Here is a 26,390-nt window from a genome sequence, read left to right as displayed (position 1 = left end):
GGGTGGAGGCAGCAGCTTGGGTAAAGGCCAGGAGGTGTTACAGGGTACGTCTGCAGACCTGATAGTGTCAGGGGGCGAGACTGAAGCTCAGTGTTCACGGAAAAGGGCAGAAAAGGTCTTTGAACGCCAAGCAAAGCATATGAAGAAGGCTGAGCAGAAACCACTATCTGTGGACCCGCCTCTGCGCACCCCGAATCGCTACGCCTTTGCTCGCGCCGGGAACCCAGACGCACGCTTCAAAATTTTTGAATTGTCTCTAGTAATAATCTATAGTTTTGCCTTATCCGTGAGCCATTTGTCCCCTTTAGTTTCCGGGCGTTCGCGGAACAGATGCCCCCAACCCCACCTCCAAAGAAAAACTAAGCCAAACCCGGAGCGTCCCCCGACTGCGCATGCACCCACCGCCACCCGGACGTGACTCGTGGAACGTCCGCTCCAGGTAGCGGTGGGGCGGGTGGCGGGCAGTGAAGTTCCCGGTCAATGCATCCAGGTTCTGTGAACATCGTTGCCTGAGTTCAGAATTGGGACTCAGGGCTCCTGGCTCCATAGTCAGAAGTTGTTTCAAGCGTCTGAGAGTTTTCTTCCAGTAAGAGCTTCACTCAGGCACTTACTTAGCCACCTATTCACCCTTCAGGGGCCCTCCCCGCCGATAATTATGTGACGGATGTAGTAGCCAAGGCGAACGCCTGATTGACAGGCATGATTACCAACCACCTTCAGGAAGCTCCCATCTGGGCCCGCCCAGCGCGTGGCTGGTGGCCCTTGAAAGAAGTGAAAGCGCCAAAAGGGACGGTAACCGACAGCCTAGGTTGTCGGAAGCTGAGGCATTTTCGGGCAGTCGGACTATGCCGTGACGCAGCATAGCGACAGCGTTGGCAGTGTGAGCGCACCCCTTTGGAGGGAGCCCTTCGCCGCGAAGGTGGCACGGCGTGGAAGCAGGTTGCTATTTGAGTGTGCTCCCTTGGAGTCCTAGAGTGGGGGAGGGGTGGGCGAGGAGCTGTTCCCGTCTGCGCTTGCGCATACATCTCTGCTGACCCGGCCCGCACGCTCGCGCATGCCCGTTGATAGCAGAGCCGCAGTGGCCGGCGTCACTGCGCGTGCGCGTCGACGAGTTTTCTGAGGAGCGGCGCTGGCGGACGTCGAGCGAGCGGTGCGTGACGTCGTGAGGAGCTCTTTAAAGTGCGGGCTGGGCCGGGCGTCGGAGGGGCTGGCCGGGAGTCAAGCCGATCCTGCGCAGTGGCCCTCCGCGGAATGAGGTGCTGCTGGTTCCCCTGCTGCCCGGGACGTGGAGAAGGTGGAGGAGGAGGAAGCACCGTAGCTTCCACCGCTGCATGACCCGCCGCCTCTGAGGCTCGACCCAGCACTTGGTCTTTTGACTTCCCCTGGCGGGTCCTCGCATGGGGGCCTGACGCTGAGGACCCCCTTCCCTTCGGGGGCCCCGGGGCACGTCTCCAGAGAGCCATGCCCAGCCGCCCTGCCCTCCCCGAAGGACCCTAAGCAGCGTTGCGGGGTTATGGCGGCCGCCAGCGGTTACACGGACCTGCGTGAAAAGCTCAAGTCCATGACGTCTCGGGACAACTATAAGACGGGCAGCCGGGAGGCAGCGGCGGCAGCCGCCGCCGCTGTGGCAGCCGCCGCCGCCGCCGCGGCTGCCGCTGAGCCTTACCCGCTGTCCGGGGCCAAACGCAAGTACCAGGAAGACTCGGACCCCGAGCGCAGCGACTACGAGGAGCAGCAGCTGCAGAAGGAGGAGGAGGCGCGCAAGGTGAAGAGCGGCATCCGGCAGATGCGCCTCTTCAGCCAGGACGAGTGCGCCAAGATTGAGGCCCGCATCGACGAGGTGGTGTCCCGTGCCGAGAAGGGCCTGTACAATGAGCACACGGTGGACCGGGCTCCACTGCGCAACAAGTACTTCTTCGGCGAGGGCTACACGTATGGCGCCCAGCTGCAGAAGCGTGGTCCCGGCCAGGAGCGCCTCTACCCGCCAGGCGACGTGGATGAGATCCCCGAGTGGGTGCACCAGCTGGTGATCCAGAAGCTGGTGGAGCACCGCGTCATCCCTGAGGGCTTTGTCAACAGTGCGGTCATCAACGACTACCAGCCCGGTGGCTGCATCGTGTCCCACGTGGACCCCATCCATATCTTCGAGCGCCCCATCGTGTCTGTGTCCTTCTTTAGCGACTCCGCGCTCTGCTTCGGCTGCAAGTTCCAGTTCAAGCCTATTCGGGTGTCGGAACCTGTGCTTTCCCTGCCAGTGCGCAGGGGGAGTGTGACTGTGCTCAGGTAACCCACCTGGGAGGAGAGGGCGGGCCTGCTGCTTTAACTGCCTACCCTGACCCAGGTGGCAGGAGTCAGTTGAAGCCCACACTTTACAGTTCTAACCCGTTCAGAGGTCTGCGTTTAAAACATGCAATATGAAAGCAGGGAAGGGTCAGGGAACCATCTAGAATTCTGTATCCCGAGAGTAGGTTTGACATGATCATAGGCATGATTGGGAATTCATCTTTCCAGAAGTCTAAGTAAGGTTTTAGGAATCTCTGTGTTTTTTAGCAAGTCACTTTTATTTTCGAGCTCCGTTTTCAAATATGTGATTTTTTTGAAAAATGAGTTGAACTTATCATTTCAAAATCTTTCCAACTCGGGTATTCGTGCTTTCCCTAACAGAGAAAGTGTTCTTGGATTTCTTAACAGAAAATATGGAGGAAGGCCCGTGAGCATATTTAATTGCTACACATTTTCCATTCCCAAGAGGGGTAGTGACTTCCCTGGAATTGAACGGTGTTGTGTTTGGGCTAGGCATAGAGGGCAGCCCTCTCTTAAAGCTCAGTCCCTGTGGGTGCAGTAGAGCCTATTGGTCTTTTGTAAGAATGTGTTACCTGTTACCAGGATTAAATGAAACAAAATAAAGCTGGTCTCTTTACCTGGAATTTGTAGTTATGTCAGCAGCAGAACTTAGGTTCTTGACCTCTTTTAGGCCTGAGATTCTGCTGAGAATTAATCATTGCCCCCAGAGAGGATTGCCTGCTGGAACCCCTTTGCTGTTTATATGAAGCAAAACATTTACCTGGTAGCTGCCTCCTTCTAGTCCTGAAACAGGTAAATCTAGCAGTGTACTTCAGTAATCCCCTAAACTTTTTAGGAGGTGTAGTCTTCAGCTCTTCAGAGTGGCTTGGTTGACCACAAGATTCTACTGTGGGATCAGAACACGCTGAGGTTTTGCTGTAAGCAGTTTAATCTCTGAAGTGCAGGCAGTGTGATATAGCCCATGATCAAGGGGGGAAGCAGGGTCCCTGGAGCCCTCTTCATATCAGGAGCAGGTCATCTAATTTGAGTTGAACAGCTGAAGCTGCTTCCATATCTGGAATGGCATCAGAACCTTGTGATACCCAAGGCCTTCTGTTGGGAAATTTTGGGAAGTCAGTCGCAGCAGAAGCAGTACTTAGGCTTTCTAATGTGTCAGTTGCCTCTTTGTCATTTGGGCTTCTCAGCTCCTCCTCAGTCCTATACGTGGTGTTCCCAGACTGTTGTCTTAGCAGAGCCCTTTAGGATGGGATTTCCACAGCAGCCCCTCTCAAGTGATTTGCTGTGGAAGACAGGTTGGTGTCTGACTTCATTGAAGGGTACTAGATGCTGAAAGGATCTTATCCAAGGGCGATTGGTCTCTTAATAGGATGTTAATTTTCGTATAGTCACAGACCCTTAGGGTTATCAGAAGGTCTAACAGTAGTCAGGTGTGTAATGAGATCACAAGGGGCAGTTTGTGACTTTGAGACTCCTGCACCTTGGTATACATGGACACCCCTGTATTGAAGAGTAAAGTTTCATGTTCTTAAAGTGCAGGTCTGGGGAACGCTCTGTAAAGTGAATGACTGTCTAACCACTATATCGTATACCTGAAACCAATATAAAATAATACTGGAAGTAAATTGTAATTGAAAAATAAAAATTTTTTTAAAGTAGGTCTATTAGTGAACAGTAATGCAATCTTTTCTTTAGAATAGTAAAGTCCTAAAATTTTCCTAGTCCCGCCCCCTCCACCCGGCCATTCTGACTTGGCTGTACAGTTAGTGTAGAAGGCTTAGCTGTGTCCTGAAAAGTGCTGCCCCAGGCTTTGAATCCAACCCTCATTTGCTTTGGGATCTCCTGGGCATCCTCTGTCCTGGCTTTCTCATCTGTAAAGTGGAGGTGGGGGTGATGCCAACACCCAAAGCCTATTAGAATTAAATGATTTGGTGTATGATACAGGACCTGGCACTTAAATGGGTACTTGCTTCTGTGCAGTCATTTAATGATTCTCTGCCCTTACTCTTTGGAGAAGGGGCTAGGTATTTGGTGGAGCCTAAAACGTGGCTTTTCCCTTCATGGAATTTGCAAGGCAGTGGAGACTGTCGACAGTTATAGCCCAGGAAGTTAACTGCAGGAGCATGTTGAGCAGGGAGAAGGGACATCTTAACCCATTCTGGGATGTTGGAAGTTTTGAGGGTAGGTAAGTTGGAACTGGAAGGGTGAATAGGAGTTAGCCAAGCAAATGAGGCTTTGGCTGCAGTAGCAGGGAATAGCCATAGGTAAGGGGCATGGTTAGATGCTGACTTGAGGCAGGTAAAGTTATTAGTCCTTACCTCCAGCTTGGACCTGAAGTAGTGAGTCTGGTGAGGCATGCCTTGGTAAAGCTCTAGATCAGAGTTTCTCAATGGCAGTACTATTGACTTTTGGGCTGGCTAATTCTTTGTTGTGCTGGGGCTGTCCTATGTATTTTAGAATGTTTAGTAGCATCGCTGGCCTTTATCCACTAGATGCCAGTAACACCTATGACAATCAAAAATATCTCCAGATGTTACCAAATTTCCTTAAGGGGTTGCGGAATCATCTCTAATTGTGAACCATTGCTCCTGAGTTCTGAGCACCCCACTAATTTAAATCTTATAACACCTGCTCAGTTAGCACTCTCAGCTTACTTGGTGTGCAGGTGGGTGCTTGTTAGTAGTGGTTCTCTTCAAATCCTGCTTAAGTTCTAACCCAAGCTGGTAAAAAGGTGAAGGTTTCTTTCACTTCCTAGTGTGTGTCCCAGCCCAGGGGTGAGGAGGAGTTGTATAGGCTGCCATTGGAAGGGAATGGCTGATAAAGAGTGGTTCTCTGCAGATGGGGAAGGGTTCTAGGAATTTTTTTTTTAAGATTTTATTTATTTATCTATAGAGGGGAAGAGAAAGAGAGAAATATCAGTGTATGGTTGCCTCTCGTGAGTCCCCTGCTGGGAACTGGCCTGCAATCCAGGCATGTGCCCTGACTGGGAATCGAACTGTGATTGTGTGGTTCACAGGCCTGCGCTCAATCCACTGAGCTACACCAGCCAGGGCAGGTTCTAGGAATTCTTATGAGTCAGACTTCATTTGTTTGTGGCAGTGCTATCTATACCTGTCCAAGCCAATGTGGCTGGAATACCCCCCCCTTTTTTTAAAGATTTTATTTATTTTTGGAGAAAGAGGGAGAAAAACATCAAAGGGCAGTTGCCTCTTACGCACCCCCAACTAGGGACCTAGTCTGCAACCCAGGCATGTGCCTTGACCAGGGATTGAACCAGCAACCCTTTGGTTCATAGGCTGACATTTAATCCACTGAGCCACATTTGCCAGGGCCAGAATATACTCTTATATTAATAGTTGTCACCATGGATATTAGTGTGTGTCACACATTGATTCAGCAGTGTCCCAATGTAGGCATTTAGAGCAAGGTTTCACAGACCCTTCTGGAAGTGCTGCAAAACTTCTTTCCAAACTGAATCAGCAGTTGTTTTTTTGTAGCCTTCCCCTGTTGGGCTTTGGTGGATCCTCTCTGAATGCTGTTCTCTAGAGAGCTAAATATATTTTACTTCTTCTTTATACTGTACTCCTCCTACTTCTTGAAGGGTGAATGGGCACATTAAAACATTTCAATAGGCCCTGGCTGGTGTAGCTCAGTAGATTGAGCGCAGGCCTGCAAACCACACCATCACGGTTCGATTCCCACTCAGGGCACATGCCTGGGTTGCAGGCCAGTTCCCAGCAGGGGACTCAAGAGAGGCAACCATACATTGATATTTCTCTCCTTCTCTCCTTCTCTTCATCTCTAAAGATAAATAAATAAAATATCTTAAAAAATGGAGATTAAAAAAAACCATTTCAGGTCCTGGCTGGTGTAGCTCAGTGGATTGAGCGCGGGCCTGCAAACTACACGATCGCGGTTTGATTCCCAGTCAGGGCACATGCCTGGGTTGCAGGCCAGTTCCCAGCGGGGGAAGCACGAGAGGCAACCATACATTGATATTTCTCTCCTTCCCTTCCCCTCTAAAGATAAATAAAAAATATTAAAAAAAAACATTTCAGTAGGATTAATTAGAATGATTACCTCAAGGCTAATTGCTTACTTGCTGCTACTTTTAATCATTGCCTGGTCAGTGGTTGTGGTGGCCACATGTCAGAGACCCAGGCCTTAGCCACCTGTCTGGAAATGACTGTGATATCTCACCCAGCCATAGGATACAAAGAAGTGAGCTCAGCCTGTGACTTCTAGTTCACAGTTGATACGAGGTGGAGTGGGCACTCCTGTCAGTTCTGGGCTAAGGGCTGATCTTATTTGGCTAAGGGTGAAAGCAAAATTTAGCTTTCTGGCCTAAAATAGTTGGAAAGTAGGGCATATAGGCCTGGGCCACATCTCTTATGTGGAATCTTTTGATTCCATGGGAGGGAAGGGAACCTCTATATGAAGTCAGGGCTATGCATTCATTCTCAGGAGGTGCTCTGGGCCAGACCTCGCTTCTGCCAGGCCTGACAAAAAAGCAGATAGCAGCAAAGGAAAAGGAAGCTAGCAGAAAGCTGTGGTCTTAATCATGAAGCTTAGAGCAAGCAGAAAATAAACAGTCCATAAAAATTTCAGGGCCGGATGGCCATTTTTGGCTGGGTGGTTGGTGTGCAGCTGTTACTAAGGTATTGCTGAGGCCAGTGAGGCCCCAAGGACAGATTGGAGCTTGTCACCAGGAAACATAAATGGACTTTTCTTCCTACCCCTCATTACCTATTCCCCACCCACAATCAAAAAACAAAAATGTAGCATAGACACTGAAACCAAGAGTTCAGTTGGCATTCCAGTGTCATCATTATAGTTGTTTGACCTTGAGCATGTTACTTAATCTCTCTGGGACTTAAGTTTTCCTCTGCCAAATGGGCCTGTTAATACTATGGAGTTGTTATAGAAGACTGAATCTCTTTCACATTACCGGGTGCTTGAAATTGAGGTAAAGTGCCTCCGGAGATGAGTTGCTTTCTCTGCTCAGCTACTCTTTATCTCTACCTTGGTGTTTATAGAATTGGGACTTGGAGAAGGTTGCTCTTCTTTATAGGGAGTCCCAGGACTTCCAGCAAAATTACGCCATGTGTTGTTTTTGAGGTTTGGGTCTAGAGCTCACAATCCCACCCCTGTGCCAGGTGGCTTGTCTGCTGTCTGCAAAAACCTTAAGCTTCTGAGCCATGCAGGCCTATCACTGGAGGCTGCCCAGAGTGGGTAGCACCAGCCAGAGGGAGGCTGTCACAAGGCCAATATCTTGGCTGGTCCCTCCATCTCTGGTTTTGTCCCGTGCCAGGCAGGGCACAAGAGAAGGGGACTGGGGGCCATTGTGGAAATGTGCCTTGACAACTCAGTCTCCAAGATGGTCTCCTAGAGAATTTACAATCTCTTGTTGAGTTATTCAGGTTTCTCATTTAACCTGCACCAATCCTCTGAAGAACAACTTGCTATTTCGCAGATGTAGAAACTGAGGCTTCAAAGCAGTGGAACAGTTAAGCTTAACACATTTTTTTGTGTCCACTGTAGGCAGAGATGAGTAAAACTTTGCAAAGCTTCGTCTTGTAGGGAAGACATTTTCCACAAGACTGAATGTAATAATAGAGAGGCGTGGGTGGGCACTGTAGGGGAGTCCTGTCCTAGGGAGATGAGGAAAGCTTTCCAGGGGAGGAGACTCTTGAGAGTCACCCTAAAGCACAGAACTTGTGGATGACAGAGCCATGTTCTGTGAGTCTTTCTGCTGGCAGCATACTAGTCACTGCTGCATGAGGGGACTCAGCCCAGGCAGGTTGACCAGCATGCGGTACTCCACCCCCCACCCTGAAAACAAAAGAGCAGGAGGCACTGGAACTTTTCTTTATGCCAAGTAAGGCTGGACCCAGGCATATTAAGTTTCAGGTTGGCAGACCAGGACTTGCAAACAGTTTCTCTTGTAGCAAGTAAGTTCCTTAGAAAATAACCCTCTGGTCTCTGCTGGACCCTTCCTGCTGAAGGTTGGCGGGAAAAACATCCCCTGGTCAGGACTTTGAGCTGCCTGCTCCCAGAGGAGCCTGATACTTTAAGGGAGGGGTCAGCAGGCTGTGTCCCAGCTGCCAGGAAGCTCTAGGAGACCAATGCTAATGAGCTTTTCAGGGGGCTCAGTAGCATGGTCATTTCTGTAGGCCTCTGCAGTCCCACCTCCTCACTAGTTCTGAGGCTTGGGCTCCATGGCAGGAACCTGGCATGGCTTATTTAACATTCTAGAGCCCTTTGGGGTGCAGGGACTGTTAAGCTTTGATAAACATCTGGATTTTCTCTAGAACTGTATTAACGGAAGGGTTTCTTGTTGGAGATAGAAAGTCAGGGCCATTGACAGTGCCTGTAGTAAAGTCAGATCAGTAACACTTGTTAACAGTAGGGAAGGTGGCCTGTAGCCAGTATTGCAGATTTTAAGCCTTAGAAATGTTCCTTGGAGCATCTTTGGGGGGTTGGATTTAGCTTTTTGAGGAAGTCCTGTGTTTCTATGGGACTGCCCTGCACTCCCCTCATTGTGGAGTAATAAGAACCTAGGAGGAGAGCTAAAGCTTCTAGCCTTGGGAATAGGGCTCAGGAGGCCTCTGCTGCTTGCAGATCCCTGCATGGGGAGCCTGGATCACATCTTCTTGGCAGGTGCTGAATCCAATGCTCTGGATTGCCCCAGGAGGGTGGTCCAGGGCCCTCATCTGGTTTGTGTCAGATATTTAGTAAATGGGAGTGGGATTCCAGGCAGCCTGCATTATCTAACTTAATTCTCATAGCAGCTCTGAGGGTAGGCCTCTCACTGCTTCTTTCCAGGGATGCCAACCATGTAGTCATATAACTCTGTAATTCTACCTGGAAGGGAGAAGGCACTGTTCCCCTTTTAAAATTTTATAACCACCTCTGGCCGAGTAGCTCCCTTGGTTAGAGCATCATCCTAATATGCAGAGGCTGCAGGTTCAGTCCTTTGTCAGGGTATATACCAGAATCAGCCAGTGAATGCATGAATGGATGAAACAACAAATTGATGTTTCCCACTCCCCCCTCCTAACTCTCCATAAAATCAATACATTTTTTTAAAGATTTTATTTATTTATTTTTAGAGAGGGGAGGGGGAGAGGGAGAGACACATCAGTGTGTGGTTGACTCTTAAGTGCCCCCCTTCTGGGAAACACCCACAACCCAGGCATGTGCCCTGACTGGGAATGGAACCAGCAACCCTTTGGTTCACAGGCTGGCGCTCAATCTACTGAGCCACACCAGCCAGGGCAATGAATAAATTTTTAAATATTAAAATTTTATAATCATTAGTGGCCATAAAGGAATACCCAAGTTATAAAGCATAACAAAATGAACACCCAGAACCTATTACAGATGAAGAAACTTAGGTTGAGGCCCAGCAAGTGACTTATCTAAGGTCGGAAAGCTAGCAGGTGGCAGAGTTGAGGTTCAAATCCAAGTCTCTTCAACTCCTCAACTCCTGTGTGGCATTTTCATGCTACAAACATTAATGGGTGTTATTTGAGGGAAGGTTCTTTGGTCAGTGCTCAGTTAAAGTCAGCAGATTTTTTCACTATAGTAATTCTCAGATCTGTAAACTCCTTAACATTTTCCAAATTGATTTGACTGTGGGCCTTTGTCCATAGTCTTTTTTTTTTTAATATTTGTTTATTTATCTAGAGGGGGAGGGAAGGAGAGAGGAAGAGAAACATCAATGTATGGTTGCTTCTCGTGCATCCCCTGCTGGGAACTGGCCCCTGCCAGGAACTGGCCTGCAACCCAGGCATGTGCCCTGACTGGGAATCGAACCACGATTGTCTGATTCGCAGTCCCACGCTCAATCCACTGAGCTACACCAGCCAGGGCTTGTCCATAGTCTCTTGAGTGACTGATGTTCACAGAGAAAACTGAAAAACTCTGGTTTAGGAGCAGCTCTGAGGTTATTTTCACTACTCACAATGTGACATCAAATCAGATTTCCAGTTCAGAGGTGCTTCCCTCTCAAACTTTTTTATTTGCTCTTGCATCTTGCCCACAGTGGGGCAGGCTGGCCTACAGTGTTTGTGACAGTTAAGCATATGTCTTTACAGCTGTCCTTAAGAAGGGAGCTGACAAGAAGCCATGTAGAGGAAGATATATCGTCTAGGGTGGTCAAGGGAATCCTGAGTAGAAGGAGAAGGCAGAGAAGGCACTCCCCTCCCTCCAGGCCTGCTGCTGACTGTATTTCTGGCTGAGGCTCCCCAAGGAGGAACTTGGGGTGCCATGTGCTCAATGAGGAGGCTTGGAAAGTTGAGTTTGCTTCCAGATATCAGATAGAGAGATGTTAGCTGTGAAGAGGACAGCCATCTGCATTCATTGGTTGGTGAGCAGTTTTAAAAGTCATGTATCTTGATGGAAATAGATATTTGAGTGTGATGGAAATTCTTAAAATAACCCAAACACAGCTGTCTTCAAGATGTCCTCCCAAATGGAGGTTTTTTGAAAGCTGTATTTCAAGTAGACAATCTCTTTTTGAACATTGCATCTACCTTGGCTTCCTCAGCAAGCTGAAGGGTGGGAGAGGGAGGGAAGAGGGAGGAGGAGATGCTTTTCTTGTCACCACGGTCTGGCCTGAGTCACTCCAGCTGCCTCCAAAGTGACTAGAGGTGTACCATTTTGAAGGCCCTTTATAAGAAGTCCTTATATCCTGTACTGGGAGATTCTTGCTTTGGCTTCTGCCTTAAGGTTTCCGTGCGTAGTTTCTGGACAGAAGTGTTCTGGAGCTTAACATGGTATTTGCCTTCCATGTAGATCCTGGACCCTCTCAAATAATGAGGCAGAGGGCCGCCATAAGACCTGAACCATATTTTTTTCTTCTCACTGCCCCATGCCCCAGAAATAGTGATTGTCTGTCTACTCTCCATTCTGCCATGCTCTGTTTTCTTTTTTCCAGTGGATATGCTGCTGATGAAATCACTCACTGCATACGGCCTCAGGACATCAAAGAGCGCAGAGCGGTCATCATCCTCAGGAAGTAAGTGGCTGGCACCTGCAGGCCTGCCTGTCTGAAGGTGTGGGTCTGGGTTCCCTTAGAACAGGGGTATGAAACTCATTTTCACCAGGGGCCACAAGAGCCTTGTGGTTGCCTTCAGAGGGCCAGAGGTAATTTTAGGACTGTATAAGTGTAACTATTCCTTAACTAGGGGCAAGGAGCTCAGCACTGCCCCTGGGTAGAAACAAGGTGTTGGGCCACATTCGGCCCGTGGCCTTGTGTTTGCCACCTGTGACTTAGAACTTGGTTCCTTTGTATCAATAGCATGGCACCTAAAGCCTGAGAGAAGAAAAAGGTTCTATAGTCTTTTTTTTTTTAAACTTGAATTCTGTGAGAATAAAGTATACTTTCTTCCTTAGAAAAGTAAGTTCTGTGGCTGTTTAACTGTAGAGAGCTTAGGACTGAACAAAAGCACATGCTGCTAATGTTCTTATGGGAATAGTCTTAAGACAGGATTTGGGGAACACTTTTCCAAACCCCCCCTTCTTTTCCCCACCTCCTTGATTCTGCTTTGTCATGTGTGTTTTTGCAGATTATTTTTAGACTGTGCCTTAGCAGCTTACTTTAAAAATGCCTAGGTTTTCTTGAGAGGACAGGGAGTGAGGGAAGGAAACGAAGGTGGGAGGTTAGGCAGCAGTGTTCTGCAGGTGTGTAGCTTGTGGCTGTCCCTCCTCTCTGGCCAGGGAGTCAGAGATGTGCTGATCAGCACTGCCACAACCAGCCTCACTGGCACTTTTTTCTTTCTGCTCATGGGGTGAATAGACTGGGCCAGGCAGACACTGAGTCAAGATACACTTGCCTTTAGAATGGAGTGCAGGGTCAGATGAGACGTTAGTGAGAAGAGCATGACTAGTGCTGAGACCCAGGCTGGAACATCCTATAGCTTGCCATCTTTTTTTTAAAAACATTTTTAGAACCAATTTAGATTACAGAAAATTGTGAAGCTAGTGCTAAGAGGTCCCATGTCTCCTACACCCCCTGCCTCCTGTTGATAACATCTTATATTACAGTTAAATGAACATTGACCCATGATTATTTAACTGAAGTCTATACTTTTTCAGATTTCTTTACTTTTTTCCTAATGTCTTTTTTGTTGTTGTTGTAGTTGTTAGTTAGTCACCTTAGTTAGTCTCCTTGGCTGTGACTGTTCCCAGACTTGCCTTACTCATGGTAACGTTGGTCAGGTGTTTTTTTAATATCTCTCAATTGGGATGTCTCATTTTTCTCATGGTTAGATTGGGGTTATAGGTCTTCTTGAGGAAGACCGCAGAGGTATAAAGTACTCTTCTCCTCAATGTCATGTCCAGAGCATGGGACTTAATATTGCTATTGTTGACACTAATCATTTGGATGAGGTTGTGCTCACTAGATTTCTGCATTCCAGAGTTAAACCTCTCTCCCATCTGTACCATACCCAGGATGAGGTCTCTGTGTGCAGCTAACATGAAATGGGAAAGTAGCCCTTTTTAAGGGACAAGTAGCCACACAGTACTTGGAATTCTGCACAGGAATGACTTCTTCTCCCTCATTTATTTCTTTATTTTCTTTCTTTATTTTTTAACCTCTAAATATGGAATGTGTTAAGTTTTTTTTTTTTTTCAAGATTTTATTTATTTATCTTAGGAAGGGAAGGAGAGAAGGAGAGAAACATCAGTGTATGGTTGCCTTTCATGAGTCCCCTGCTGGGAACTGGCCTGCAACCCAGGCATGCGCCCTGACTGGGAATCGAACAGTGATGGTGTGGTTTGCAGGCCCGCGCTCAATCCACTGAGCTACGCCAGCCAGGGCTATTCTTTTACTTAATCATTTACTTACATCAGTATGGTCTTGTGGGTATTTATTTTATCCTCAGTTTATTCCAGGTTTAGTCATTGGTAGCTCTCTTTAAGTATTTCCTTAACTTGCCTTATTTTGTTGTTCTAACTTCAGTTGATAACTTTGGACCTAGAAATTTAAAATTATGTGGTGGCAAGTTTCTTTGGTTTGGCTCTGCTACTTCAAGTCAGAACTTTGAACTTCTGTGTTAAAGGAGGTGATTTAGAGCTATGATGCAGGCAGAGCATTGGGTATATTTGGGAGCTCCAGACACAGGTCAGCTTGGCATCTAGCAGCCTCTCTCCTCTAACCAAAGAATGTTCCCACAATTCATCAGGAGGTTGTTTATCTGCCTTGTAGTTCTCAGCACAGGCCAAAATCTAGAACCTGGAAGTGATGGAGCCCAGAGTGCCATTCATTTCTTCTCAGTTTCTACCTGGTACCACCAGCTGCTGCCTGGGTAGTCCACCCAGGCCAGGAACTAGAAAGGAACTCCCAAGATGATAAGAACCAGAGCAGCAACTTCCAGGTGTCCCCCCCAAGCTTCTGAAAATAGCTTATCTCAGGGAAATCTTTCCTGGAGGTACAAATGGAGGTGGCCATAGCCAAAGCATCAGCTGTTTCCTTTTTGAATGGTGGCTCCCATACCTGGCTGCCTCGATGCTCCTTGGTGGGCGGAAATGTCTGTAATGGTAACCAGTTCTTCCGGGAAGTTCTTTAGCCACCCGGACTCCTGGCAGTGGTCTGACCTCAGAGAATGGCTATTGTGAGTGACTGAAGCTTTTTGACCTTCTGACTTGCGTGGTCCCAAGAGCCAGCCAGGGACTAGGCTGGAGGGCAGGCACAGATCTGTGGTGTGAGAGGGCTAATGAGGAGTAAGGGTGCTCCCCAGCTTCTCCAGGCAGCTGAGGCACAGGCCTGTCTGTTGCCTGCAGAATAAAATATCTTGTCCAAGCTCCTTGTTCGGCTTTGCCTATCCATCCAGCCTAATCTCTTCTACTCCTCACTTATGTTAAAGCACCTGCAGTTCCTAGTGTTCTCCTTGGAGTTGTGTCCTGGGCTCTTGGAACAGTGTGGCCTTTGTTGGGAATGCTTTCCCATCTATCATGTTTAGCTTCTGATCTATATACCCTACCCCCCAAATGACCCATATATACACACTGAAAGTTGGTTAACCTAGCCATCCCTCAAGGCTTAGGTGTTGGCTGATTTGACTTTCAGGGAACATCTATATACACACCTGTAGCAGTCTCACTGTACCTCCTCTCCATTTAAACTGTCATAGCCCACCCACTTGCATTGTGAATTTCCAAATCTGTGTTCTCTAGGGGCAGGGAGATCCCGATCCATCAGGAGCTCAGCATGAGGCATGGCCCAGAGGACTGAGGAGAAGCAGCTCCAGAATAGCTGTAGGGGCTTGTCTTGGTAAAGGACAAGCTGGTCCTGCCTGGGTGGCTCAGTGGATTGAGTGCTGGCTTGTGAGCCAAAAGGTTGCCAGTTTGATTCCCAGTGAGGGCACATGCCTGGGTTGCAGCTGGGTCCCTTGTTGGGGGCACATGAGAGGCAGCTATCGATGTTCCTTTCACACATTGATGTGCTGTGGCTCTCTTTTCTCCTCCCTTCCATCCTCTCTGAAAATGAAGAAAATCTTTAAAAAAGAGAAAAGGACAAGCTGGTGACAGATGAAAAGGGGAGCATCTTGGCCCAGGCACTTCCCAGATATCAGGGATGTGGCCTTGGTGGATACCCAGTTGACTTGATGTCTTCTAGTGTAGTCACATTCAGATGTGTAGAACCTGGTCATTGAGCCTGGTCCTACTCTTAAGCAGAGAGGTAGAGACAGTCTGTCTTCTCTTGAGATTAGAGGGAAGGCCTAGGGGCTCTGTCACTGGCTCAGGTCAGTCAGCTGGGATGGTCTTTCTCAGGGCCTCATGGGGGGAAATGGGTGGGTGGCTGCCAAGTGCTTCTAGTTCACTAGAATGCAGCTCCTTTTACTATGGGTGGTGCTCACTTTTCATGCATGTAGTGTCATTGTTTCTCACAGGGAGAACTGGTAGGCCAGGAGTGACTTGAGAGCCTCTGCAGTGGAATCCTTGGGCTTATTAGTGTTATAATTTGGGGACCCTACCAGTAAATGGCTGAGTAGGGCTCTCCTGGTGCTGGGTCTTGTGGTCCCTTGGTGGGTGGTGCAGTGGTGCACCCCAAGCCCTGCTCCTGCCTGAGTGTGTCAGTGGGATGGATGCTATGAGTTTAAGAAACAAACACACAGAAGGGCTTTCTTGCCTCTGCTGTATAAGTAGAGAGCTGATAAGTGTGTTTTAAGTGACAAGGGGACTACTCTACAGAGAGGGGGGTTGAGGTGAGGTAGTCACTGCAGGCTGGTCAGCTCTGTGGCTTTCCCCAACTTCCCTGAATGTCACTGTTTCCCGGCCCACCCAGGGCAAGCTGCCCAATACACACGTTTTGTCAATCATTGGCACCCTGGGCAGGGAAGCTGGACCTAGCCTTTATGAAGGTGTAAAGTTTTAAATTACTGGTTAGAGAATGAAAGAACTCTCACCAACTTCTCGGGTGTAACAGTTTAGAGCAGGTGGTAGCAGTGGTCCATTTTTTCCCTGGTATGCACCTTCCAAAGGACCTTGCGAGCTGCCCCATACCAGGCACTCACCTAGCATAGGTGCTAGGCACTGAGTGGAGTGCTGCTTGTGCCCACGCATGCTTGACCACCTTCGGGTGGCACTTCTCTGCAAAGCTAGCTTGGAAGGATCTTTGAGCAGGAATTTCAGGCTTAGAAACATTAAGTATCAATCGTGCACAAGGCACCTGAAGCAAATATACAGGAAATTTAGCTCCCTTGGCACTTGGCATGTGATAGGTGGGTATTTTGCATGCCAGTGCAATACAGGCAGAATGAGCACTGTTCTAGAAGCAGAGTGTTTCCCGAGGCCTGGAGGGGAGTGGGGAATTACATCCAGCTTGGTGGGGTTATAGGGCAGGGGAGGAGGGGGCTGGTGTTCAAGATAGGTTTGGTAGCGGCACACCCACACCTTTCTTCCCTCTCAGGTGTGCCATCTCCTGAACTCTTAAGGATCCTCACAAGACTTAGAACCAGGGGAACAGTGGGCTGTGGCAGGTCATCCTGGGCTGACCCCCTGATCCTGGTCTCTAAGGCCCCTTTTCTCTGACTTCTCAGCGAGCTAACAGCATCTCCATCCAGGGCTCTCCTGGTGCTACTTCTATCCTAAGCCCTTCCTTGTTTCACTGTCTCCAGCTTTAATAATTGTACTCTCAAAAAATAAAAAAATAAAAAGGCCTGGTAGATCTGGCTCCTGTGTTAGACACTGCATGCTAGGCAGAAATGGTGATTAAGCTCAAAGGCTGGAAGGCAGGAAGTACAGAGGATCTCTGTAGTTAAGAGGTGATGTGAGGGAAGAGGCCTTGGATCAACACTTGATCATTAGGAGGGAGCTTGTGAGCCTCAGGGCCTTCTGGTTGGTGGCCAGGACACCCAATCCCTGGGTCTTCAGGAAGCACCCAATCTCTGCACTGGGTCTGCATAGGAGACATGTGGAGTGCCTCAGGGCAGTGTAAGTACCCTTCTTGGTCAAGTGGTGCTCACTTCAGAGGAGGCTGAAGCTGGAAAAGCCAGCTGAAGATTTACTTGCCAAGTGTTAAGGAAGGCTGATATTAGCTAGGCTCTGTGCTAATGCCAGGAATGTGGTCTCTTCTCCTTCCCTTTGTCCTTGGGGGGAAGGCAGACATTTAGCATCTCACCTGGAACTGGCCAAGGAAGGATTTTCAGAGAACTGCCACCTGAAGGTGATCAAGGATGTGTGGGCACAGGCAGCACAGAAGAGGCTGAGGGGTAAAGATAGTTCAAGCAGAAGAGATGGTCTTTACAGAGGCTTAGAGTCTGGGACTCTGAGGTGGTCCATTCTGGAACACAAAGAGAGGTGGACTAGAGCGACTGATAGAGTCTAAGGTAGAAAAGCCTTTGTGTTGTGTCACAGAAATCTGGAGGGCGCTGGGTAGCCACTGAAGCATGAGCATTGGGGTGGGGGACTGGCATGGGAGAAATTGTCATAGGAGGCTGAGCGAAATGGTTTATTTGGTCATTCAGGCTCAGGGGTCCCAGGGTCAGGGGGAGACCCTCCCTGAAAGTAGAGCAGCTCTAGCGTGGGGCTGTGTGCGTGGACAAGCTGAGGAGAGAATTGAGGGTACCCCCTTGGGTGGGTAGGGATGAGTGGACAGGTTTTGGTTTCCTTGACCAGGCCTGAGACATCATCCTGCTGAGACCCCTACCCTCACGTCTGTCTTCATGATTCTTGTCTCCTATTCTACCTCTTCCTCCCTGGTCCAGTTAGTGTGTGCCCACACATTCTTCCTACCCACTTGGCCTGACCAGCCTGTTGTACTCACAGCCTGTCCAAGGAGAAGGGGTGATTAGGCCACCTGGGGGTGTGTCACTGGTTTGGGTTCTGGGCCTGGCTCTGACCCTTCCTTGCTGAATGCAAGTCAGTGAGTGACCTGAGCCTTATGTTCTCACCTGTAAACTGGACCAGTTGTGGTGCCATGTGTGCTTCCCCTAGCCCCTCCCTTTCCCTCCGTTCCCACACCTCCCCTCTGACCTTGCCAGGGCACGGTAGGTGCTGGGGAAGACGATGCCCAGTCAATGCAGTGTGAGCAGAGGCACATGGAGCCGGTGGGAAGGGACTCCAGGAGGCATGTTGTTCAGTGGCTCAGGTGAAGGAAAACAGGTCTGGTGTCTGGGCTTCTAATTCCTGGAGGATGGTATCTAGACTTTACCAGGCCTGGGCTAGGGGATTCTTGGGCAGTTGTTGTAGTCAGGCTGAATGATTTGGCAAGGCTGCCTTTGGGACCTGGGTGTCTTTCGGGTTGTGTTTAAAAGGGAGAGGTCTACAGGTGCCCTCTCTTTGGGTAATAACCCTCATGTGCCTTTTAGGCTCTTCTGACTATGGCAGGCCTCTATACCTGTCCACCCCTTCTGGGAAAGCAGGGCAGGAGTTAGAGAGGGGGTGATATTTGAGGGAGGCTGGTAGAAGACGGGGGTTGTCCCCAAGGGGGTGGATACGGTTAGGGGAGACAGTAGTATAGATCTGGGCTTCGTGAAGTCTGATACTCATAGGTGCTAGAGCTCAGGCCTGGGGGCCTCGGTCACTCAATAGACAGGGGTGCTCAGATAGGCCCACCACATTGCTTCCTGCCTCCCTTGGGAGAGCCAGGGTTTGTAGCTCAAGGGTGCTTGGTGAGGGTGCAGTCAGAATTTGGGGGAGTGGTTGGCAGTGGGTCCTGAAGTGCAGACCAGTTCACCACCTCCCAGAAAGGGTGGTCTACCTGCTCAGCTCTGTTCTGCTGCAGTGAAGTGAGCCCACCTGGGCTTCAGAGGCCATCGTGGGGTTGTAGCTGTGTGACCTAAGCAAGTGACTTGCTCTCTAATTTAGCATTGCTTCCCATCCCCACAGTCAGTGCAGTCCTCCCCAGCAGCTTCTCTGAAGGATTCCATGGGTGATAAAAGAACAGGAGGGGAGTGCCTGGGACTGGTCAACTCCCTCCTGTCCCCTCAGGTCACATGGTAATGTGTCACATTAATGCTGTCATCCTCCCTTTGTTCTGGCTTCCCCTGTACCAAGGCCCTGTCCCTGCTTTGTCCTGGGGGTTGTCCTGACACCCTGGTTGATGTTTCTGGTGTGATAGTCGACCTGTTTAGCCCTCAACCCCCTGTGCCTTGCTGGGATCTCTGAATGCTGACTCAGATCTGTTGCCACCTGAGAAGGCCCAGACCTTATTGCTAGAACTGGGCTTTCTTATTCCAAATTTTTGGCTTTGCGCACTGAACCCTAAGGGGTCTGGCCTGTTCCCTGGACGTTTGCTGCCTTTTAGGAGGCACGTGCTCTTAGTTAAGCTGCTGGTGGGCCCTGGGCTTGGGATCTGGCTCTAGCCTGGCTTCCTGCAGCTTTGTGGCTTTTTGGAAGTGGAAGGAGGGCAGGAGCTTCTCCAGCTTTTCTGAGGTGTCTTGTAACAGCCCCAGGGAAGGTGTCAGGAGCCCTTTGGGGTCCCAGAGCTTATACTGTCCCCAAAGTGGGTACAGGAGTCTGGACTTCAGGTGGGCCAACTCTGGTCACCCCTCCTCTGAGGGCTGCCCCTCAGTAGCTATAGAGCTGCCATATGGGCAGAACAACCCCCTTCCCTCATTTAGGCAGCTAAAGAGCAATGGAGCTGGCCCATGTTCCTGGCCTATCCAGTCTTGACTGGTTATACCTTTCTCCCCAGATTCTCCAGCAGCCCTAGACCCATAGTGAGGAGCTGCCACCACTGCCCTCTGGCTGCTCAAGCAGCCACTCAGGTAATAAGCAGCTCAGGAAGGTCGGGGCTGTACCAGGGCTTGGCCTGTGACAGCTGTGCCTGTGTGGCGGGACGAGGTTGTGTTTTCCAGCCCTGGAGGTTGGGCTCTCTTAGTGGCTCTGCTGTTTATTTGCCATCTGTCACTAACCCAAGGAAACAATTCCAGGGTGCTCATCCCTACACACCAGGGGCTTTTGGCTTGAAAAAGTTTGTCTGTGCTGAGTGTATGCTCCTTGGCACAAGTGGGATCTTAGTGTAGGACTTAGCTTTGTGGTGCCAGAAGGGAACTGGTTTCTCCACAAGACTTCAGACCCTTGGAGTCCTTGAAGTCAAGCTTAATGGCTGATGTCTCATTTGGTCTGATCTCTGCCACCTAGAACTCAGCACCAGGGATGTGAGGTCTGGCCTGGTAAAGAAGAGGGCTTCAGGGCTCAGGTGATTCTACGTTCCTCTTCCCTGTCTGGGTGTTACCCAGCACCACCTCTTCCTGGTGGTGAATCCTAGCCTTGAGGGAGGCGACTTGTCTTTGGTTTGTAGACCTGGAGAACTTAAAGGGGCCTTAGAGCCCATCCCATTTCTCCCTCCTTTGCCCAGATTGGAAAACTGAGGCCCAGATAGGGATGGTGACAAGGACTGGGTCTTCTCTTGCTGTTGGGTCCTGCTTCCCTGATTCTAGAGTGTCCAGAGTGGAGGCTGAGACTGGGGCAGCTGTGCCCTGCTGGCTTCTGCCTCTGTGAGGCCAAAGCCAAGGGGTAGGGACCAGTTGCCCTGCCTGCCCACTAGTTTGAGCCTGAGAGCATCAGAATGTATGTTCCCCCTGCTGGCCTCAGGAGAGCACCTCTGCTCAGGGTCAAAGCCCTGTGACTCCTGGCTGTCCGGCTTACATTTTCACCTAAGCTTAAACCTTTTTCCCAAGACTTCCAGGATATGCGACCTGCTGCTTTTCTGACCCTGTTTTTCCCGTCTGTTTACAGCAGGCCAGCCGGTAGGGATAGGGGAACCTTAGAGGACTGGATGTGGTTATTACCAAGAATGCCAGGCAGCCAGGGCAAGACAGCATCTGATCCTACCTCCACTTTGACTCCTGCCCTAATCACAGCACCTATTCCCTTAGAATCAAATTACTACTTTGTGTCCAGCAGCCTATGGGAAAGGTGCTTTCCAGGGCCTTCTGCTGGCTGTACCTCCATTACTCCTCATCCAGGCCTCTCTCCAGCCCCTTTGCTGTACCAGCCTGATTTGCCAGCCAGCCTTGTATCCTAGACGGAGCCTTGGGATTCTTTGAGGTTTTCTGGGCCTTGCTTCAGATCACTGCCCTGGATACCTCCCTGCCCAGTTTCTACAACCCCTCTTCCTTGACCTGACCTTGCATGTTCTTCCTTTACTAAGCAGTATATTCCTTGAAATTCGTACCTGGTACTAGGTGGGGACTTTGCCTTCAAAAGCCCTTGGGCCTTGGCCGGTGTGGCTCAGTTCATTGGGCCTCATCCCACAAAGTGAAAGGTTGACTGTTTCATACCCCAGTCAGGATATATGCAGAGTTTTGGGTTCAGTCCCTGGTTGGGGGCATGTGCAAGTCTCAACTGAGTGATGTTTCTCTCTCACGTCGATATTTCACTCCCCCTCTTTCTCCCTAACTTTTTCTTTCTCTAAATAAATAAAATCTTAAAAAAAAAAAAAAAAGGCAGCCTTTGGCCCAGTCAGGAGCCTGGAAGGAACAAAAGCTTCCAGGTGGCTGTGGTGGGACGAGCACTTGAATGTGGAGTTGGGCCTGGGTCCTCCTGGCTCTGCCATGGTCTCAGTGTCCCTGTGTGAGAGAGTGGAGAAACTCTCACTCTGTTCCCTCCAGCCCTTCCATAGACCTGGACCAGGAGAATCTTCCGGTCTTGGTGTTTCAGGCCAGGATGAAGTTGTCTGTTAGAGTATGTTGGTGCCCACCAGAGGGCCTGCAACCATCTGGTAGGTGGAAATGCTCTGGAGACCCTCTGGGCCTGAGCTGCTTTATCCAACTGAAAGAGTGCCCTGGGATCTTTCCCCCTGGGGCTGCAGCTTCCTATCCACAAATGTCTTTCGTTCCCTTCTCCTAAGCCTGAACTTCAGAAGTATCTTCAGAAGTCAGTCAAACCAATCCCTGGTTGAACCACAAGAGACTTGAGGCACAGAGCAGAACTTCTGGCCTCCGTACTCAGCCTGCCTGGAGAGAGAGTTGGTTTGGTAGGATCTGTACCCTCACCAGAGGCTCACAGGTAATCCCCATGCCTGTTTCTTTTGCAGGACTAGATTAGATGCACCCCGGCTGGAGACAAAGTCGCTCAGCAGCTCCGTGTTACCACCCAGCTATGCTTCAGATCGCTTATCAGGAAACAACAGGGACCCTGCTCTGAAACCCAAACGGTCCCACCGCAAGGCAGACCCTGATGCTGCTCACAGGTAGGACCCTCATCAAAGGCTAGCAAAGCAGCCCCATGGCCCAGCCGGAGAGTGAGGTGGGTAGGGAAGCCTGGGATAGGTGGTTAGGAGCCTGGTATTGCCCAGCTTTCTAAAGCTTTATGTCTAGTTCCCCTGGGTTGGTGGCATTGGTGGCATTCACCTTGACCCCTGACTGATGGCCTATATCCACAGCAAGAAGAGGTTGGGTCGAGACCCCGACAAGTGGAAATGCTTGTGGCCTAACCATAATTTCGCATTTTCAGTCCACCCAGACACTCTTGTGTGTTGTACATAAATGACGGGAGGGAACAGCCCTGGCTGGTGTAGCTCAGTGGATTGAGCGCAGGCCTGCGAACCAGAGGATCTTGGTTTGATTCCCAGTCAGGGCACATGCCTGGGTTGTAGTCCAGTTCCCTGCAGGCCAAGAGGACTTGGACTTGTAGTCCAAGTCCCCCAGCAGGGGACTCACAAAAGGCAACCATACATTGATGTTTCCCTCCCTCTCTCCTTCCCCTTTAAAGATAAATAAATGAATGAAATCTTTTTAAAAAAAAATAAAAAATAAATGATGGGAGGGAAGCTTGGGACTTGGAAGATGGTGGACCAGGAACCCGTTTTGGAAGGATTGGGGAAGGTTTCTGAGGTAGTACTGTGTAAGCTTATACCAGAATGATGAGGAAGACCTGTGGGAAGGGCAGTCTAGGCAGGAGATACTGTATGGGCTAAAACACAGGCAGGAAGAGCTTGGTGGTTTCAGGGGCTAGTGGGGTTGGTGAGCAGAGAGAGGAGGTGGGCAGAGATAGAAAGTGGCAGTAGTAGGCTGGGGGTTGAGAAGTAGAGGGAGATGGCAGGACTGTGCAGGGTGTTAGGCTGTGATAGGGAAGGCCTCTTCCTATCTGACAGACTCAGAGCACCAGACTCAGAACCAAGCAGATCCACAGGGTACTTGGGACATGTCTCAAAGACTAGGGCAGCCACTAGCACTTCATTGGTAGGGACCACGATGCCATTGCTTTTGCCAGTGCCACCCCTTTGGGGAGAACCACCAGGCTGGAGTGAGCCATTTGCAAGTGAGGGCCAGTGCCGGGTGCAGAGGGTTTAGAAGTAAGAGGCCTTGGGCCTGGGCCAGCCCCTCGGATAACCCCTCCCTCCTCCTCCCACTCCAACCCCTTGCAGGCCTAGAATCTTGGAGATGGACAAGGAGGAGAACCGGCGCTCAGTGCTACTGCCCACGCACCGGCGGAGGGGGAGCCTCAGCTCTGAAAACTACTGGCGCAAGTCCTACGAGTCTGGGGAGGACTGCCCAGAGGCCACAGGCAGCCCCACCAGGAAAGTGAAGATGCGGAGGCACTGAGGCCTGCTGCACCCTCTCTGGAACTCTGGTTAATCCTCACGTAGCCACCCCGTTTTTCTTTTTGTTTTGTTTTGTTTTGTTTGATCCTTTTTTCCCCATGGTTTGTTGCCTGTTAAGGCTGAGGAACAGAATTAGTTTTTGGTTTTCTTCCTGGACAGAAAGGCTAACAGAAACTCATTCTGGAGTGGCCAGTAGAGGCATACAGGGCAACTGTCTTCAGGTGGGGCTGTGTCAGGTCAGTTTTATTTAAAAAAAAACAACAAAAAAACAAAAAACAAAAAACCACACACAGAATGTTTTGGTTCAGAAAGTTACTGGTTTTGCTTTATATGTAAATCCTTCTCAGTGTTATTAATGAAGTTCAGTCCCTCCCCCCTCCCTCCCATGTCAAAGCTGGGTACAGATCTCCTGGGTCTCACTGGCTCCAAAGGGTCCTGCTGTACTTCCACCTGTCACCTGCTCTCCAGGCTCTGGAAGGTCATGCAGACACCCTTTTCCTTCTGTGGCTGAGTCATTCAGGATGACTAGGCAGGGGCCTAAACAGTGCCAGCCCCTGTACCCCACAGCTGCAGGTTGAGTCCCAGCGTGCTCCACACCCACTGGCCTGCTCTGCCCACAGGTACCTGGCTGCAATGGTCCTGGCCTCTCACTAAGAGCACACCTCTTCACTGGATTGTTTCTTTCAGGCATGTGTGTGTGGTTGTATGAACAGTTAGACTTGCCATGTTGGAGCAGTTTTAGGAATTGTTTCTAGCTAGAGGGACTGGTGTCCTTCCAAGTCTAGCATTTGGGGTATGGAAAACTGTTCTGGTGTGTAGTAAGGGTTTGTTTTCAGTTTATTTTTTTCTTCAGTTTCGTGTCTTTTTCTTCGCCTTTACTTTCTTCTGCATTGGCCAGTGTGGGCCTTCTACTCACACCATCCCTGTAGGAAGGTGCCCGCCTCTGTCCACCTGCGGCCACACCCACAGCCAGAGCTCAGGTCTGCACACTGGATTGGTGTCTCTTCTGCCATGGGGCATGGGAGCTGGAAAAGGGCTTTTAAAAAATAGTAATAAAAGGAAAAAGTATTCTTTGGCAGTTTCCGCCTACTCAGATTCTCGAGGACTATGAAGTTTTTCTGGTCTGGGTTCGTTAGAAACGTCCCCTTGCCAGCCAGGGCCAAGACCAGGCCTGCTGAGAGCAAAGGCCCTCGAAGTCCCCAGGGTGCCTCCACCACAGGAGGACCTTGTTTCACAGGGCACCGGGTCTGAGGCTGCAGGAATTTAGGGCAGCGAACATCAAGAATCCCTTCTTAGGGGCCAGAACTCCTTTACCAGCGTGACTCCTCAAGTTGGAACTACATAACTAAAGCAGTTGCAGGGTTTCATTTGTTTTTTTGTTTCGTTTTTTTACAGCTTTCCCCCCCAAAATGATTTGTAGTTGTGTGTGCAGCACTTTGCCCTCATACATGTGCTCTACAATAAAAACCAAATCTAATATATTTTGAAACAGTTGTCTGATGCTGTCATAAGAGAGGGCTTGCCTTTGGTGCTTCCTTAATCCCCTTATTTTCTCTTTAAACTCCAAACGGGGGTTGGTGGTGGACAGAACTCATTGCCCAACAGGGTGGACTTGCCTTCTGCTTTCTCTCCCACTCCCAGGAGGGTCGGTTTCATAAACAGTGTGTCCAGGTGCCCTGGAGTTGGGATCGTGCCCTGCTGAGCTCTGGAAGCCCTTCCTCCTAAGGGGTGATCATAGAGGCTGTGTGCTAGTGAAGGACGGACAGCATGAGCAAAGGCAGGGGGGAGAGCCTGCTCTTTGTAGAAGATAGGCAAGTGGTTTTGCTCATAAAACACATTCTTGAGTTCTTTTGTTCTGGCCAAGCCCACACGGTGGCCCCAGTAGTGAGCAAAACTTTTCTGGTCCTTGCTTTCAAAATGCATACAGTAGAGTTGTGGCATGTGGATACAGGCACGAGACAGACATTCGGGGAGTGGGAGTGGAGCCCAGAGGGATTTAGTACCTCCAAGTCCCACACCTGGCTCTTAGGTTCTGGTCAGGGCTTTGGTGTAGGGGCTCCCTCATTTGCTTCCAGTGCCCTGAGCCAGTCTCTTAGGCCAGATTCTTGCTGTGGAAACCTGGCAAGCCACTTAACTGCCCATTGAACAGTGAGGAGAGTCCAGATGGAACAAGTTTCCAATCAAGGCTCAGTCCTGCAAACTGCTGACAGATCTGGCCAGTTGGGCCTGCAGGGATGGCCACGGGGCTGCAGGCTGGGCTCTGGACGCCCCAGAGAGGAGGCATTGGAGCTGATTGGGAAAGTAACTTGCCAAAGATCATGCTGACTGTACATGGTAGAGGTGGGCACCCCCACTCTATGCCTGGGCCCCTGACTGGGAACATGGGATGGGGCCTCACATGGAGAGCTGGGGAGCTGAGAGGGCCTCTCTTCTGTAGCTGTGACAAAGCCAGAACTAGGCTGTGACTAGGAAGAACTTGGGTTCTTCCTAGTTCTTGGATACAAGAGGCCCTTTGCCCAGTAGGCTTGAGAAACAGGAGAGGCTAAGGAAAAGGGGGTCCAGCTGTAGCAGGGCCTGCTCTGTCCTTGGCTTCAGTGTCTGCACCTGTACAGTGGCTCTTTGGCCTGCGACAATCCTTTGAGCAGTCCCCAAGCCTGCAAAGGCCTTAAGGAAATGGGAGATATCTTGGGGCACCAGCTGTTTGGGTCAGGGTGCTGTGCCCCATCACTCTTTGTCCCCAGCCCAGCCTCGCACACAGTAGGTGCTCTGACAACATCTGGCACCAGTACTGCCCACCTGAGGAGCCCATCCCATTTCTCCAACCCTGTTATGTGATAGGGGAAACTGAGGTCCAAAGTCATGTTCATTCATTCATTCAGAAAATATCTGTATCCTGTTGTGTGCCAAGCTCTGTGCTAGGTGCTGAGGATACAAGACAGACCTGGCATATGTCATATACACACGTTATTATAAATTGTACTGATATAAAAGATGTGTAGCACATAAATTACAAATAAAATATACAATACTCTTTATTATAAATTCTGTATAGTTGGTCATTTTTCACAGAATGCTTTTGTTGATTTGT

At 49.8% G+C, this 26,390-nt stretch overlaps 1 protein-coding gene across 1 annotated transcript; it reads left to right on the top strand.

Annotated features, from left to right (window-relative positions):
* Positions 1-469: 469 nt before the first annotated feature.
* Positions 470-26,305, top strand: ALKBH5 (alkB homolog 5, RNA demethylase). Its single transcript, XM_037068765.1, has 4 exons — positions 470-2,283; positions 11,243-11,323; positions 21,794-21,949; positions 23,126-26,305. The coding sequence occupies exons 1-4, from the start codon at positions 1,514-1,516 to the stop codon at positions 23,301-23,303; spliced, it is 1,185 nt and encodes a 394-aa protein (XP_036924660.1). The 5' UTR covers positions 470-1,513; the 3' UTR covers positions 23,304-26,305.
* The last annotated feature ends 85 nt before the right edge of the window (positions 26,306-26,390 follow it).

Source organism: Sturnira hondurensis, unplaced genomic scaffold (assembly GCF_014824575.4).
Source record: "Sturnira hondurensis isolate 20B ecotype Veracruz unplaced genomic scaffold, ASM1482457v3 Scaffold0018097, whole genome shotgun sequence".
Lineage (NCBI taxonomy): Eukaryota > Metazoa > Chordata > Mammalia > Chiroptera > Phyllostomidae > Sturnira > Sturnira hondurensis.
The sequence above is the reverse complement of the archived record's forward strand: the minus strand, read 5'-3'. Positions and strand labels throughout refer to the sequence as shown.

Excerpts from the sequence above, each read along its gene's own strand:
- ALKBH5 (XM_037068765.1), top strand. The coding sequence starts at position 1,514 with ATGGCGGCCGCCAGCGGTTACACGGACCTGCGTGAAAAGCTCAAGTCC. Across the intron at positions 2,284-11,242 it reads GGGAGTGTGACTGTGCTCAG|TGGATATGCTGCTGATGAAA; the intron begins GTAACCCACCTG and ends TCTTTTTTCCAG. Across the intron at positions 11,324-21,793 it reads GCGGTCATCATCCTCAGGAA|GACTAGATTAGATGCACCCC; the intron begins GTAAGTGGCTGG and ends TTTCTTTTGCAG.